We start from the raw sequence: 16,970 nt of genomic DNA on the forward strand, positions 1-16,970 counted from the left end.
CAGCACCAGGGCCATCCACGTGACCATGGATGGCTCCCTCCTCGGTCCCCAACGCCAGGGAAAAGCACCTGCCTGGGGCCCCAGTGGGCTTCTCCTTGGCGGGAAGACCTGCCAGCACACTGCCAGGCTGGAAGGACACCTCCAGCCCCACATTCGAGGAGTTCTGGTGGGGGCCGCCAGAGCTCAGAGGATGGAGACAGTTCTAGATCCCACAGACTCTCCTGCAAGGAGAGGAACCGGAGAGCTGGGCGTAAGCACCTCGCCTGAACAGGCGAGACCCACAGCAGCTTCCTCCAGCCAGGCAGCAGGGCTCCTGCACACGCAAGACTGTGGGTGCCCTGACGGCAGGGCCACTGCGAGCCACCATGAGCCACCACAAAGGAGCAGCTGTCAGCACACATTTCCTGAGTCAGGGGTCCTCCCTCGGGTCCATGGGAATCAGTGGCTCTTGTTTGCTCGGGCTGACGTGTTGACTAGCCCTCGGTGTAACGCCTCCCCCGGACCATACTTGGGGGAAGACTCGAGGAGGTGGCAAGGGAACTCGAGGCAGAGGGGGGCTCAGGGAAGGACGAGGAAACCACTTCGCCCCTTGAGTCCTGAGTCCCCACTCAGGGCATCATTCCTATAGCAGAGGTAGCTCCGAGAGCGACCGTGGGGACGGAAATCAGGTGAGCGCTGAGGACAAGGGGGCTGGGGTGCCTGGGGCCCAGGAGGGGCCCAGGAGCTGACCACAAACACACCACTGGAGGCCGAGCGCCCTCCTCTGGGACAGAAACGCCTGCAGACCCACACCAGCCTGAGAAAGGGACCAAGTGACAAGTCTGCAGTTCTGTAATGAAAACGTGCAATTTTAGCTAAATGTCCTCAAAGAAATCTGAAAACCGAACGGGAAAAATCACCCTTGGTAAGCTGCGGAAGTGGCTTTGGGGCTGAATTCTACCATGTCATAACTTCTTGCAGTTTTGTTTCAAAGATAAGCCTTCAATCAAGGATGAGCCCCTCGTTTCCCTGTGAGACGCAAGAGAACAGGGCCCACCCCGTACACGGGTCAAGTGCAGACGTTCAGAGGAGGACTTTGTAAAGCCCTCTCTCGGGTGCCCTTCCCGAAGGCACAGGCTGTGAGGTGGGGGAGCCGGCACCTCCTGGGTTTCAGACTGGGAAACACGGCAGGGAGTCAAGGGCCCGCGGGGACCCGGCGTCCGGTGCGGCAGAGCCGGGTCTTTGGACGGGGCTCCTGAGCCCGGGACAAAAGCCCTTTCCTGTCTGGTGAGCTCCTGGGGGTCGCTCGGTGCCCAGAGAGGGGTGTGCCGGAGCCTATGGGGGCGGCACCCGCGGGGCCGCGAGCGCGTGCGCATGCGCCCCGGGGCGCGCGTGTACCTGCAGTGGTGCGCTCGGTCGGGCTTGATGCTGCAGCACTTGGGGCACTTGTACACCACCTGGCCCGGCTTCAGCTGCAGACTCTCGATGAACTCTTTAGTGGCGTTGCCTTTGGGCACGGCCCCCTGTGCGGGAGAGGACAGGCGTCAGTCCGGGCTGGGCTGGGGCCCCGCCAGCTCTGACGTTCCACGTGGACACAGTCATTTCAAAGCAGCAGCTACATACACAGGGGTGGGACAGGCTCACCCTGACACGGGGACTCGGTGCTCCAAATTATGCCAAGATCCATGAATATTTATGGGCAACCTTCCCAAGGAAATGCCAAAGAGGTGACCACCTGGGTGGTCATAGAATTATCCTGTGTGCCCTTTCCACTGTCTGCAGGGTTTCAGTAAAAATCTTTCTAAAAGTTCAAAAATGAAGAAGGGAGGAAAAAAAACCTGGCCTGCAAAACGCAGTGGGAGCCGGGGACTGTGCATGTGCCCGGCACCGCCAGGACACGGTTTTACACTGAGGGCGCTGCAGAAGCCCGCAGCCACCCACGTGGGACGCGCCCACGGCAGATGGTTAGAGGGAGAAGCGGACTTGCAACCAGCGCGCAGAACGGGAGCTGGTTTGTGTGCAGGTTTTCCAGACGTAAATAAAAGGACAAAGCTGCACGTGAAAGTATTAATGGTCACCTCACCCCTGTAGCAGAATCACAGGGACAGCTTATTTTGTTGATGTTTCACAAACGTTCTATTATGAACATGTGGCTTTTGCAATTAAAAAACCATTAAATATACAAGCAAAAAAATATATACATATATATATCAGGAAGGAGCCACCTACGACCAACTTTCCTGGCGTGTGTGACCAAACGCTGAGACAGCTGAGGGGCCCCTCTGGGGGCAGCAGTGAGGGGTTGGGGCCTGGACGTGACTCACAACTGGAAGGCGGGCCCAGACCACCCACCGCAGGGCCCAGGCAGAGGAGAGGGCCCTACAGAATCCCAGAGGGCTAAAAATAAACTAACAAACCCCCACAACACTAAGCTTTAACCTGAAACCAATACAAAATAAAGTGGAAAGTAAAACAAAATTCCGGAACTTTCTTTGCAGAGACAATCCCCTAAGTACGTGAAACGGAGACAGACGTGGAACTCTGCTGAACAACGGAGCGTGATTTACTTCCAGGTCTCTCTGATGTGGTGAGTAATTGAGGTCAGCCCTGGCCAGGTGGGTCGGGTGCCGCGTTGTCCAGCTCACCACAACACTGCAGGTTCGATCCCCGGTCGGGGCGTGTACGGGAGGCAATCCTCACGTGGATGTTTCTCTCTACCCCCCCTCTAAAATCAATACACATATCCTTGTGTGAAGATTAAAAAATTAAATTTTTAAAAAAAGGAATTGAGTTTAGGCAACTGTATGAACTTCTATGGGTTTTGAAAGCCGCAAAAACTGTAACTGGAAGCCACTATGGTCACCCGTACGCAGGGAAAGCGTCATGCCCCAGGGAGGTGAAGCCCAGGTTGGGCTCCCACCCCACCCCACCCATGTTGTTTTTAAGGTCCCGGGGCCACTAGAATGTGCTGTGACCCTCGGGGGGCCCCCATAAAGGGCTAGGAGAGCAGCCTCCACACAGCAGAGGGCGACGGGGTGCTCACAATGGAGACTTCAGTGGCAGCTCCGTCTTTCTAAAGGTCGGCCCCCAGGGTGACTCCATCTGCACAAACCTCCTGGAAGGCTCATTCCCAACCGGCCAGACCCCATCTGGCCTGTGACCCGCCTCTCGGAGCCGGAGAGTGGCAGGCCAGCCCCTGGCACTGAGGAGTGTGTGACACGCACTTTCCCTCGCTGCCTCAGATGTCTCTCTCTCTTCTCCTCCTTCTCCCCCACCTCCTCCTCCTCTAGCATCGAAAGTGGCTGGGGAACACGGAAGGAACGCTTCTGAGATGGCTCTGCGCAACCTCGCAGTGGGCAAGGAGCGGGCGGCTGGCATCAAACACCAGTCTGACTCAAGCTGCTGCCCCAGCTCCGGCCCCTCTGGGCCAGCCCACCTGGCCCTGTCCATCTGTCCCCTCTCGTCACAGGCCTGTCCCTTTCATCCCAGTTCTCAAAGGGCAGCTTCACTGTCAGGAGGTTGCTGAAACATTTGAGTCATTTCCCGCTTCCCTTTCCTGCTCAAGCTCTGTGTGGACCCACTTCCTAAACGACTGCTGAATGTCCAGAAAGTACCAGGCTGCAACTGTTCTGATGCTATAATTGGATCGGGAATTTCAAAGCTGGAGGTGGTACAGTAACTATTTGGGGAAGACTATAAGACACTTTTTTATTTTTTACTAGTAATACTAACGAACCAGTATGATATACTATGACTACATTGTCATGAGTTGTTGAGATACAAAACATTACACTCCTATTAGGGAACTTAGAACCCTGAAGAGCGCCTTTCTAAAAACTCCCCTCCCCTCCCCTCCCCCACTGCGTTAACGAGGAACCCCTAATTGATCTGCTTTCTGTGTGAGATCTGGTGCCCATCTCTGCACCTTCGAAGCCCGGGGGCCCTGGGGGCTCCTGCACTGCTGATGCAGCCCCACCTCTGTTTACACACCGGGTTTTGCATCAGGTGTCACCTGCTGGGATGGGGGTGGCAGGTGGGGGCAGGGAGCTCAGAGGAGCCTGAGCCCGGGGCTGTCTGGTGGACATGATTGACTGGCTCCCTTTACAGGGTCGATATCCAACAGCTGCTCCACATTTTTGCCCAGTTTTCTTTGGGGCCACCAGCAAGACACATCCTGAGAAGCTGGCTGGAGTCTGGGACACAGACTACAGCTCTCACTCACTTGGGACTGGAGCCGAGCACCACACCGTAGTGAGGACCACTGTCTCCTGAGTCCCACTGCAAGGGGCCAGACTGTGGAGGCCCCTGGAGACAGTGGGGGCAGCAGGAATGCCGGGCGGAAGCCTCCCCCCCACTCACTCCCCACCTGACACCCAGTTCCCTAATTCACGTGCCTTCTAAAAACCAGTGACCTCTACACCCTACTCTGACCCTGCCGCTCCACCAGCCCCTACCTGGCCTCTCTGCTTACACGTCATATAGACACGGCTCCGCCAGAACGAAAGCCTTTCTCTCTTACATCTATTCTCCCCAGACTCTCTCCGTTCAATAAATGGCACCAGCAATCAACCCTGCCCCCCTCACCCTGCCCCCGCCTGTGCCCACCCTGCTCAGACTCTTTGATCCCTTTCCGTCCTGTCAGATCTTCTGAATGGTGGTTCTCAGACCTGGCCGAACCCGAGGGGCTCCTGGGAGCTTTAAAGAGGCCGATACCCAGGCCCCGCCCCAGACCAATTAGAGCTGACTCTCTGGGGGCGGGGCCCAGGCATCCGTGCTTTTTAAAAGCTCCCCAAGGGATTCTAACACGCAGCCCCGTGTGAATTAGTCCTTACAATATACCCTAAAGCCAACAGCTTCCCTCCAGCCTCACCGCCCCCACCTCTGCCTGAGCTGCACGTCTTGCGCAGACCACCACAGTACCTCTGGTCTTCCTGCTTCTGCTCGACCCCACCCAAACCCCACCCCGAGCACAAAGCCTGGCCCCACCGTGCCTTTCTGATGGCTTCCCACCACACTCAGAATAGACCAGAGTCCTCAGGGGCCCTGCAGGCCCTGGCCTCTGCAGCCCTCTCCACCCAGGCCAGCCGCCCTAGTCCCACTCAGTGTGCTTCGGCCACCGGGGCGGAGTCCTACTTCTCCAACAGGTTCCCACCTCTAGGCCTTCGCACGCGGTCTCTTCTCATCCTCGAAGGCTCTGCCCTCAGACCTTCCTTTGCCTGGCCTGCAACTTCAGGCCACTCAGCTCTCAGCTTAAATGGCACTGCCTCAGAGAGGCCTTCAGACCACCTGTACCCCATATAAAGGTCGCCACGTCACCCGATGGCACTTGCTGCCGTCACAGCCCCTGGCACGTTCCGCAGTCACCCTGTGCAATTGTGACGACACCGCCCGGCCTCAGGGCAAGGCGGGAGCTGCAGGGGCCCAGATTTGGGTCTGGTTGCTCCCAGCTGCACCCACTGCTCAGAACAGAACTGCTCGTGAGGTCCGCCCCTTGCTCAGGAAACATGCCCTTCGTTTCACTCCAGCCTCACTCACTGCCCCAGGCTCCTCCTCACTGCTGCCTGAAAGGTCAGTCTAGTCTCTTGTCACCCATTTGTTTAACACCCTCAGGGGCTCCAGGCTGCCCCTTGTCATCCAATACCCCTAGATGCTCTGCCTGCTTGGCCCACCCATACCCACTCTCCTCCCAAGTCCCCACCATTGGAAATGGCACACAGGCCACCCAAGGGGCCACACCCCCGCATCTCTGCTCCTGCTGCCTCTCTGCTGGGGACGCCGTGTCCTCCTGCCTAGATCGGTTAACGGCCCCTCCCCTGTTCTTCCCAGCAACCTCTGCTTCCTTCTGCCACAGCCTTTATTGCACGGGGGGCTGGCTTCTCTAGAGAGGGGGAGCCAGAAACAGTGGAAAGCAGAAACAGTGCCTGGGGCTTAACAGAAACTAAATTACATGGTGAGCAAAATACTACCTTTTAGTTCGGTGTCCCCAATAGCAAGGGCGTCATAGAAACTTCTGAATAAAGCCTTAACTCGTCACCCGTACGAACAAGTCCATGCAGCTGGGACAGCCCTTTCGTACCCTCATGCTTCGGGACACGTCGGCCCTAACCAGGCACTGCACTTCCTGCAGGTGCGGGCTGCTCGGCCACACCACACAGGGCCCTCACACCGGACCCTGGGGCCCCCGCCTCCCGGAGCGTGTCTGCCCAGGCGCCTGCGCACGGAGAGACACCATCTGGACAGGTGGCTGACACATCAGTGAGCCGGGAAAGCCGATTTCCCTTGGGACGGATTAACAATCCACCGCCTGAACCAGCAAAAAATGGAGCCCTTCGAGATGGGAACTAGCTCTTCACTGAGCTTTCCCCGGGGCTCAGGGACTCTAAGTCTGTGTGACTGCTGCCACCGCCACTTGGAGTGCTTCCCTTTCTTAATTTAAACACACTCCTCCCAAGTACTGCAAACAATGAAGACACAGGAGGTCTTTATCAAATAACAGACTCTCTTGCCTCTCCCACACACGGTAATGAACAGGAACAAAGGGTTTAATGCCAGAGCACTTGACATTCAATAGCCACTTGCACAGCTTGGGGTGTTTGGCTAAGTCAGCGGGCGGAGAGCCACCGCTTCACCCACTGATCTTCACCAGGGGCGCTTGCTGCGGCCTGAAACAGGCTTGTCCTGATTTTCAGGGAAGGACGGGTCTCGCCCACAGGGAAGGCGCTGCCCGTGCAGAGCCCTAGAATGGGATACGGCTTCTTCAAACCTGCCCACTCTGGTCCTGTCTTCGCTGAGAAGCCCCGTCCTGACCCAGCCCCCGGCGCTCCTTCTGCGCCATCCCGGCCCCTGGCGTCACGTCAGCTGACCGCGCCTTTCTACCTGGAGGCCAGGCTTCGTCCAGACCGAAGCCTCCCCAGCAGGCCCCATCAACGTACATGCCACCGTAGCGTCGGCACAGGACACACAGGCAGTGGTGCCCACGCGTCTCCTCAGTGGGGCACCAGTCCCACCCCAGCCCTGGCCCTCCTGTTCTCCGCACTCCCGAGGTCAGGGGGACATGCAGGCTGGGGCCATGCCAGGGCCAGAGGAGGAGAGTGCGGGCCAGTCAAACCGCGCCCAGACATACTCACGGGGTCCGTCAGCATGGCCCGGCAGTGGGACGCCAGGGCCAGGAAGGCCAGCAGGTTGAACAGAATCCCGTTGACAATGCTGTACACGTGGTCTCGGGACGGGATCAGCATGACGAAGAGGACCACAAACTCCGCGTAGAGGACCAGAAACCAGGTGACGATGGCGCAGGCGATGCCACAGCCGTCGCGGATGAACCACATGGCTCCCGCAGGACCCGGGTAGGGAGGCGGGACGCACTTCTCCGGCTGGAGGTACACTGGCTTCCGCTCAATGTCTCGGGAGTGGTGGGTCGGGATGAGCATTATAGGCTACTCTGTCCATACTGGCATCTGCAAGACAGAAGACCCAGGAACGTGGTGTTGTCATCAAGCAGATATGACAAAGTGACCTTTCCAAAGTGAACCTCCTGCAGAAACGCTGCCTAGACCGTGCTCATTAAAATGTGAGCCCCCCACAGCGCTAACTCCAACTTTGTTGAAATGGGGCCGCCGCGCCCCAAGCGGGTTGGTCACGTGACACAACAAAGGGGCAGCTTCAAAGGGCAGAGGCCTTGCCCAACTTCAGCCAAGGGCAGCAGCACACACACGCCCACTTAGAAGGGACTGGAACCAGGTCTCCCCGTCCACTGGGGATTCGAGGCAGACACTGTCTCGGTGGGTGTGTTCAAAGTGGGGCCTAAAAGGCAGGGGGCAGGGGGCGCACCAGGCCCTCCGGGAAAACTGTCCGCGGCACCAACCCGGAGACCGGTGTCGAGGCTCTGCGGGGTTCAGGGGACGAAGGAGGGCAGTGGACAGCCAGGGCTCGCCTTAAGCTTTGGCCATTACGACATTTCACCTTGCTGCACTGCACTAGCCAGTGATAAAGGCAGAACAGCCACCAGGACAGGGACATTCTTGAAAGAAGCCAGGCTGGTTAGCCCCATGGCCAAAATGGTTTCCCTTCCAGGGCTCAGAGATTGAGTCCTGGGATGTGGCTGGCGGGGCACAGTGCGGGGATGCTGAAGACCAAATCCGAAGACGTCCCCCGACCACCTGGCCTATGTCTCCCCGGCTGTGAGAACCACCCATCCAGCCCCCGCACCCCCTGCACCGTCTTCGGGGGGCTGGCGTACGGGGGTCAGAGGGGCTTGTGATGCAGGCACAGACTGCACGCATACACTCTCTCCAGGAAGATACCTTCCTGCAGGAACAGCAGCGCCCGGAATGCGCTCTTTCCTCTGACCGTGGCAGCTCGGGTCCCGGAGACAGCAATGAAGTGACAAAGGGCCAGTCGCCACAGTCCAGCTGTGCACAGCACGCTCTGGGAGACACGTGCGTGCCAATCTCCCTCCTCTGTGTCTCCACCTCAAACTCTATGGCCTATTGGGTCACTGACCAGCTTTCTCAGCTAGAAACTACGATGGCTCAGGTTCACATCCAGAGGTAGGTGCCCTGGGAAAGCCACTTGGAGCCCAGTCTACAGCACAGAAAGCGACACCGCAGGCTTTTGAGAGCCCAAGTCACCTTGCAGTCACCCCAAAGTGGCACTGGCTATGTGAGCTCTTCTGCACCAAGGGTGATTTCCGGGGTTGCAGAAGGTTGTCTTCACCCTTCTGCTCAACCTTCCTTTTCCCTCCTCTGCCCTCGGTGGAGAGAGAGCGCCCTGCCTGGTGTGGCTCAGTGGGTCGGACGGCGTCCTGTACACCAAAAGGTCGCCGGTTTGATTCCCGGTCAGGGCACAGGTCTGGGCTGTGGGCAAGGGCCCCAATCAGGGGCATGAGAGAGGCAACTGATTATTTCTCTTCCACATTGACTGTTTCTCTCTTCCTCTCTCCCTTCCCCCTTCTCTCAAAATAAATACATAAAATCTTAGAAAGAAAAAAACTAAAGAGAGAGCATTTCGATAGGCTACAGCACAGTCATGAAAAAGCAGGGTGTGTCCAGAGAGCTGCAAGGCGGTAACCACCACTCAAAGCGACAGGCGTTCTGGAGTCAAAGCCGCACGTGCAGGTCATGAGAGAGGAAAGCCCGGGCCCCTTCTCCCGGGGGGCACAGAGGTAGAGGTTCGAAGGCGCCTGGGCCCTGTGTCCCTGCCCAAAGCAAAGACACACTGACTCGACAAATACTCTGAGGCACTAACACTCACTGCACACCCGGTGAGGGGAGCTGGGGACGCGACGGCACGACTGAACAGAGTGACCAGCCCAAGCAGAGCAGAAGCAGCCATTCCCCAAGTCCGATGACCAGAGTTTTCTAACAAAGCAAACTGACTCCACAGGCCAGCGGCAAACAGTGTTGCCAGGGGCAATCCAGAGGCACTGAAAGATGCAGGGACACCTTCTGAAGCACCGAACAGGAGAGCAGCTCACAGACCAGGGACGTATGGACCTTGACCTACGCCCAGTAAATTCTAAGATTCTAAACTCTGTGCAAGCAAACCCAAACAAGTGAAAGGTGGATTGCCAGGAAATCCCAATGATTCAAAAGCTGACCGAACGCAGTTCAATGTTTTGGCCACCTCCAAGGCGACCACCCTCTGGGTTGTCCTGCTGCCACGCACACTGGCACGCACACCACCGATGTCCTCGCAATTACTACACAGGCTCGAAATCAGCAAGGTGCCTCTGGACTGCAGCTGTGACACTCGGCCACAGAGGGCTCTGCCTGCCGCTGCATTACAATGGCAGCGTGGAGACCTTCCCACGGAGACGTGTGGCCAGCCAGCCTGGCACCCTGGGAAGTCTGCTGCACACGTGGCTGAGGCCGCTGTTACCTACCAAATACAGGGCGCGGCACAAGTATACTTGTAGCTTTTCGTATGGAAAAGAGCACAGTAACTAACTACCTGAGCACCTAAGAATACTCTGTTTCGGGTACTCAACTATAAACCTACTGGTACCCCATCCTGTAAATAACAGAGGTCCATTTCCCAAACCCCGCTTCCCCGCAGAACAGCACAGCACGACAGAGACGGTCCGTTTCCATGCACATCAGCTGACCCACCCCCGGTGGCAGCATGACCATCTGCCACCTGCAGCCTGAGCATCATCTCCCCATGACCCGTGTGCTCCACAAAACCGCACTCTCAATGGTGACAAATGGCGCGGTTTTCAGAAACGGGGGCTGGCGAAACGTGAAGTCTCGGGCAACGCTCACGTTCAGATGCTCGTGGTGATTGCACTGTGCTCACTGTACAGTCAGAGCAGACGGCGGCTGGACTGCACTGGAGTTATGTTCCATACACCTGCTTCTGCCGACGAGCAGGCCCTTCCACGCAAGCGAATCTCCAGGTAACTGGTCACTTCCTGTCTTAAGTACAACACCGGTCCATTTCTTTGGAAGGATTAAGAGTCATTATCAGGAGCAACAATTACTGGAGTGTGTTAGGTAACGATGTCCTCAGGGGTGCAGGATTCACTGGCCTTGCCACCTGACGCCCACTCGCCTGTTCAGACCATGACACGTGTGGCGTCTCCTTCCTCCACTCCCGCCTGTGTCCTTCCCATGCCTACCGTTTCCGAGCCTCCCCACGTACTCCCTGTGTGCTTCCCTAATTGGCTGCGGGCTGTGAAAGCAGGTAAGAGGAAGCCCCGTTGGACCTGACTATAAAAGAAGGGGACTCGTTCTGGTCGGAGGCAGCAGGCCTTTGGGGACCAAGCGCCCACTGTGCACTCCTGCCGATCGGTTGCTGCCGGCTGGACGCCCCATTTTTTCCTTAGCCCAGTGCCGGGCACCTGGCCACCACTCACCACGTGTGTTCATCACACGGATATGCGAGGCGCTCATGAGCTCTGTAAACCCAGGCCCAGCGTGGGGAGGCCTCGCCCACTCACCCCCAGGTGTGGCCATGGCCACACTCTGGAAGGCGGAGGTGCACCAAGCAGGACCATGAAGTCGGTGGAGTGTGACTCTCACTCAGGAACCCAGAATGCGCCCCCTCGAACAACGTGGGACCAGGGAGTGTGCGAGGAGCCCAGCTTTCCCACCACCGTGCACTGGTGAGAATCTGAGACCAGCAGAGGGCACACTGGGCAGAGCCAGACACCGGGCGTTAAAGGGAGGGACTCCTTCCAACCCACACGTTCCAGAGTTTCAAAACAGTGGAAGTAGCTTTCCAGTAAGGGTTTGTTTCTTAAATTAGCGAAATGAAAATCTGAGGAATACCGGGGGAAAACCCCACCTTGAAACAAACCGTGCATGTTCCCCTCACTCTGCCCCTAACAACAGAAGAGGCAAACGTTCCCCTCTTCTCCTTTCCCGTTCCGAATCGGGAGAACGCCGGTCCTCGGGGTGAGTGCTTCTTTGCCGCGGAGCCCCCCCCCCCCATGGAGCCCTTGCTCAGAACTGGCTGCTCAGGACTCTCGCTGGGGCAGACGCAGGAGCCTGGCGGTCCCAGAACCCACAATGCCACTCCTGCCAGCCGGCCGGCCGTACCCTTGGAGGGGTGGTCTCCTCCAGCTCCCCCCACCAGGCCCCTTGACCCCACTCCCCTGCTCTGCTTCCTCTCCACCGCATGTCTTTACTTCAATTCAGTTCGACTCAAAAAGGCATTCACGGAGCAGGAAGGAATTGTGCAGGGGCCACACGCAGTGTGTACACACCGCCCGCCCTGCCCGGGCCCTGCCAGTCCTGCCTCCCAGTCCCTCTCCCAGCTCCGGTCCGGTAAGACCAGTCTTACTTGCTTTTTCCTACCAACCTGCCAGTCCCATGGGTTCAGCTGGGCAGCCTGGTGTCTGCAGGAGCGCATGCCCAGTTAGTGTTCCTGAGTGAATGGGTGTGTAAACCAGACAGACACACAGGTTTCTGAGGAGCAGCACCACAGGGAGGCAATTGTTCCTCCCAAAACAGACAACCACCCTCCAACCCGGAAGTGAGATAAAGAGCCTCTTCCAGGGCCGCGGCTCCAGAAGGGGCGGGGTGCCTGCGGGCAGGGAGCCAGGTGCTGCGCAGGGCTTAGCCGAGGAACAGGCCGGGAGTGGGCCCGGCAGGGAGAGTGAGGTGCTGGGGGGCGGCGCTGGACGGGCAGGCCTCCACGAAATATCCACGCAGAGACTGGCTCCATCACCTCAAAGCCAGGTGCAGTTCTCTTCCTCTGCCTTAGAGAACACGGACCACACAAACGCTCAAAAATAAACAAAGCAGAACAGAAAAATAAAGGCCCCGTCTCACCGGGCCCTACTAGCAGGAACTGCATGGTTGAGACTCAGTTTCCCTAACCCTTAGCGGACGGCCGAGCGTCAGCAACCCTTGGAGAGGAGAGAGGAGGCCTGGGACGGGGGCCAGCACCCGCACCAGCTGAAGAGTCACCATGTCCCTAAGTTATTGTGCCGGACTGCTGGTGCGGCTGGTCTGGCACCTCCCGACACGCCCCAACGTGGGAGTCTCCCCCAAACTAGTTTTTACCGGTTAACTCAGTGAATGACCACTGGAGAGGTCCATTGAAAGTGGGCAGCACCTTTTCTGACATTTCTTTCCTAATGCTCCAGGGACATTGGTCCTGATGAGTGAATCAATGACCTGTGGTTTACGTCCTGTAGTCTTCAAACTTTCCGGACTTCCGCCACGTCAGAGGAACAGACCCACAGTGCCAAACCACGGGCCAGCCACACAACTTCAAAGACGAATAAATGGGCCATGCCCTGGAAGCTTCAAAAACGAATCTGATCAAGTAGAAAAGTAATTGATTTGGGCTACAATTACCCTAATTTAATTTGTATAAGAATCACGGGACTATACATTTTATACCCATTTTAGAGGATTCTCAGAAAAAGAATGAACCATGAATCACTATGTTTGAAATACTTCACTAAAAAAATACAAAGCAAAACAGAATGAGTGACTAAACTTTTTTCAAAAGGTGTGGCCCAGAGGGAAGGTGCCTCATTTTCTGCCCCACCCTTTGCCAGCCTTGGAAGCTGCCCAGACAGGCACCTCCTCTGGGAGCTTTACGAGCAGGTCTACATCGTTTGTCCCTCCTGCCCGCTGTCTCCGTCACACTTTTCCCCTCCAACAGAAAACTCTGAAAAGTCAAATACTGCACCCCGAACCAAACTCGGTGCCCATTCAAGCTCGCTGAGGGAACCAGGAAGTGGGAAGTTCAATTTGCCTTCCTGCCTCGGAACTGGGCACCTTCTCGTAAAGCGCAGCTGTGTGCACACAGTCCCCCAACAACGGGCCTTCCTTTCGGAAAACCGGTCGGGATGTGGACAGGCGAGGCGTCCCCACACTTACTGCAACTGGCTACCACCTCCCAGCATTCTAGAACTATTAAAAAATACACCCCTCATACAGGATGACCCGACACGTGCCACGAACACTGGGGACCAGTAGGAGCCACCACTCATGTGGGTGACACATCCTACTCTCCCTTTGTTATGGATGTGCTTTATTGTGTGTTGCAATGATGACACAAATTAATGAGACAACTTCAAAACAGGACCACACATAAGATTAACTGGTAAGAGATAATTACTGAGTCAGGAGTTTACAGTGGGAAGCCACCTTAAAGACCTTGTAGGAGATTTTAGTCCAACTCTTGTTTTATGGAATAGACGATCAAAGTCAACTTGAGATCTGTCTAAAACTAATGTTTTAGACAAAACAGGCAGTGCGTCTGCGGGAGCGGGGACGGACCCCACCAAGGACCGTGTGCCTGGAAGGCTGTGGGCTCACAAGCAGCAGCCTGCAACCCTACAACAGCCCTGCTCCACAGCTCTGGTTCGCTGTGGAGGCGGATGGAGCGAGGCGCAGAGGTTCTGGTTCACACTCTCAAGGTCACACAAAGGAAGGGTGTGGTAAGGCCAGGGTTCAAAGCCAGCTCTGCTGGTTGCCACGGACCACATCTGAGCATGGCACATGGCTGCTTCTTCTCTCTCTCTCTCTCTCTCTCTCTCTCTCTCTCTCTGTAAGACAGGGAGAGGAGGAATGACCAAGCAGGGATGGGAGTTCTACCTCCCACTCCCTCACACACACCTGAGGGCCCTGGGGAGAAGCCAGCGCACCTGGGCTCTGCCTTCATCGCTCAGATGAGTGGGAAGGACCAGCTCGCTAAGCTGCGACTCTTTTTTAAGAACTGGGACCGACTCTGCCCTGGCTGGTGTAGCTCAGTGGATTGAGCACGGGCTTGCAAACCAAAGGATCGTGGTTCGATTCCCAGTCAGGGCACATGCCTGGGTTGCAGGCCAGTTCTCAGCAGGGGGCTCACGAGAGGCAACCGTACATTGATATTTCTCTCCTTCACGGAGAGAAGTCTCCTTTCCTTCTCTTCTAAAGATAAATAAATAAAAAATAAAAAAAAAGAACCGGGACTCTAAGCAGACTTCCCTTCCACTAGCCCCTGGGGGCCTGTAATGCCCATTCTTCTGGACCGTATTTCCACTGGGCTAGCTGACATCTTCCAAAGTCTGGTCCAGCCTGTTCTATAGATGGGTTAAAAAAAAAATGAAGCTCCCAGAGTCGACTGGTTTTCCCAAAAATGTTTAGAGTGGTGGCGACCTTCCCCTTGAGCTCCAACAAACGAATCCACTAGTTGCTTCCGGTGCCATCTCCCACATTAACTCCTCCTTCCCGGGGGTCTGCGGCCCAGCGGGCATTTCTATGAAGGCAATAGCACATTACAGACGGATGTGGCTGCCCAATCCATGCTTGTCAAGGACTGCGATGCTGCCACAGTGTGGGGGCCCTCTGCGATCAGGGGCACAGTGCCATCCGACACTGGACTGCTTTCTGGCCTCCGTCAGGGCAGCTTCCAAGACGGGCATTTTGCTTGGCGGCCGCCACAGCGTAGGGTTTGCTGATGTCCACTGCCTGCCGGCTCCTGGGCTGGATGCTAGACTCCCTCATCCTGTCTGACCCTCGCCTCTACTCTTCCTTACAGGTATAAACCCGGAGTTTCCCACGCCTTCTAGAGATGAAGGAAGCTGAGGCACAGAAAGGTCTGCCTGAGTTCATCCTTCCAGGAAACAGGGAGACAGGACACATTCCCGCGCCTGCTCTCACTTTAGAGCCTACCTTTTGCCCGATAACTAGCAAAGAAAAGGGGAAGGAGTGTGGATGCTTCCTCCAGCAACCACGGGCTACTCACAGTTTGGCTCTCTCCCCTGCACGAGGTCGGGCAGAGAGGGCGACCCCAGCGGGCCTCCTGTGACCCCAGTGGGCCTCGTGCAGCCACAGGCCTGAACTTTTGCATTTTGTGCCCTGAGGTGGGGCCCTGGCTGAACCACCAGCCAAGGGTCACCCTAAGATGGTCCCTAAAATCTGGTTCTGCTAGGGAACACTTCATGTGAGGCCAAGTTCTAACACGCTGCTTTTCCTGGGACAAAGCCCACCCGTGCCAGGCAGAGACTAACTGGCAAAGGTTCCCACCTACGGGTGTTAAAGCGGCACCTGACCCCACGCCGCACCATGGGCCGACATGCAGCCGCCGGGGCGTCACCCAGGCGAAAGCTTGGGGTTTGTTTTTTAGGGACTAAAACCAAAAGTGCTTGGAGGGATCTGGAAGAAGAGCTAGAGACGAGTATGAGAGAACCAGTTACTGTAACTGTACCAGGTTTTGAGAAGGGACACTATTTGAACAAACAATGGATTAAAGAAGAAATTAAAGGGGAAGTTAAAAAGTTCCTAGCAAAAGTTCATAGCAAGAAACTCCTACACTAAGAAGCAAAAAAGATCTTTGTTATTTAACCAAATTCTGTGCCTTAGGGAAATAGAAAGAGAACAAACTAAGCCTAAAGTTAGGAGAAGAAAAGAAATAATAAAAATTAGAGCAGAAGTAAATAAAAGAGAACAAAAATAATAGGAAAGAAAAATAGAAACAAACCAATAAAAGAGTTGGTTCTTTGAAAAGATAAACAAAATTTTCAAACCCTTAGCTAGACTACTAAGAAAAAAAGAGCAAGGGCCGAGATCAACAAAATCATACATAAAAAAGGAGGTGCCGTATGAACGCCGGAGAAACCCAAAAGGCCGTAGGAGGTCACCTTGAACAGCTGTGTGCCAGCAAACTGCACAACCCAGAAGCGGGGGCCCAAATGACACGTAAGTCACAGGAAACAAAACCCAAAATAGTCAGTGGGGTCAGAGCAAACTAATCCGATTCTGCCCAGCCGAGGTGACCATCTGCAAAGAGAAAGGACAACCCACGAAATGGGAAAAAATATTCGTAAACCATATCTGACAAGAAGTCAATAGCCAAAGTATATTAAAGAACTCATACAATTCTATGGCAAAAAACACACAAAACCCACAAACAATGCAATTAAAAAATGGACAAGTGACCTCAACCGACATTTCTCCAAAGAAGATACAAGGAAGGCTAATAGTGATAGACACGTGACAAGCTGCTCAGCACCAGCAGTCGTAAGGGAAAAGCAAAGCGAAGCCACAGCGAGGTAGCGTCCCCTCCCAGCTGTCAGAATGGCCATCACCACAAAGAGGCAACGAGCATCGGTGGGAAAAGAGAGCAGGGAACCCTCCCGCTCTGCTGGGGGGACTGCGAACCGGTCCAACCGCTCTGGAGAACGGGGTGGAAGATGCTCAGACACTAAAAACAGAAACCCCACGGGACAGCGCGGCATTCCCTACGATGGCCGAGACCCGCAACAGCCCGTCGGTGGATGGATGGAGTTGTAAGACACACACACACATCAAAAACCTAAAATGGAATATTATTCAGCCATAAAAACGAGGAAGTCTTACTATTTGTAACAACAGGAGTGGAACTGGAAGGCATTCTGCTAATTGAAGTCAGAGAAAGACAAACATCACGTGATCTCACATGCAGACTCTTAACAAAACAAACCTGAGTGCAGAAAAGAGGTCAGACCTGTGGCCACCAGAGGTGGAGGGCAGAAGCGGGGCAGCTGGAGGAGGGAGTGGTACGGAGGC

The 16,970-nt window shown here is 55.7% G+C and overlaps 1 protein-coding gene across 3 annotated transcripts in view; it reads right to left on the reverse strand.

The window, feature by feature from the left end:
- ZDHHC3 (zDHHC palmitoyltransferase 3) overlaps nucleotides 1-16,970 on the reverse strand; it is a 39,123-nt gene that overhangs the window by 16,353 nt on the left and 5,800 nt on the right. For 2 of the 3 annotated variants that reach the window (XM_037030380.1, XM_037030382.1), the window contains exons 2-3: nucleotides 7,107-7,436; nucleotides 1,378-1,502 (exon numbers count right to left, since the gene is read on the reverse strand). In XM_037030380.1, the coding sequence (XP_036886275.1) occupies nucleotides 1,378-1,502; nucleotides 7,107-7,409 (428 nt within the window). In that variant the 5' untranslated portion in view covers nucleotides 7,410-7,436. Of the gene's footprint in view, nucleotides 1-1,377; nucleotides 1,503-7,106; nucleotides 7,437-11,781; nucleotides 11,855-16,970 lie in introns of those variants that run through there. The other variant, XM_037030381.1, reaches the window with a different exon arrangement.

The sequence above is a fragment of the Sturnira hondurensis genome, unplaced genomic scaffold (assembly GCF_014824575.4).
Source record: "Sturnira hondurensis isolate 20B ecotype Veracruz unplaced genomic scaffold, ASM1482457v3 Scaffold0020787, whole genome shotgun sequence".
NCBI classification, from domain to species: domain Eukaryota; kingdom Metazoa; phylum Chordata; class Mammalia; order Chiroptera; family Phyllostomidae; genus Sturnira; species Sturnira hondurensis.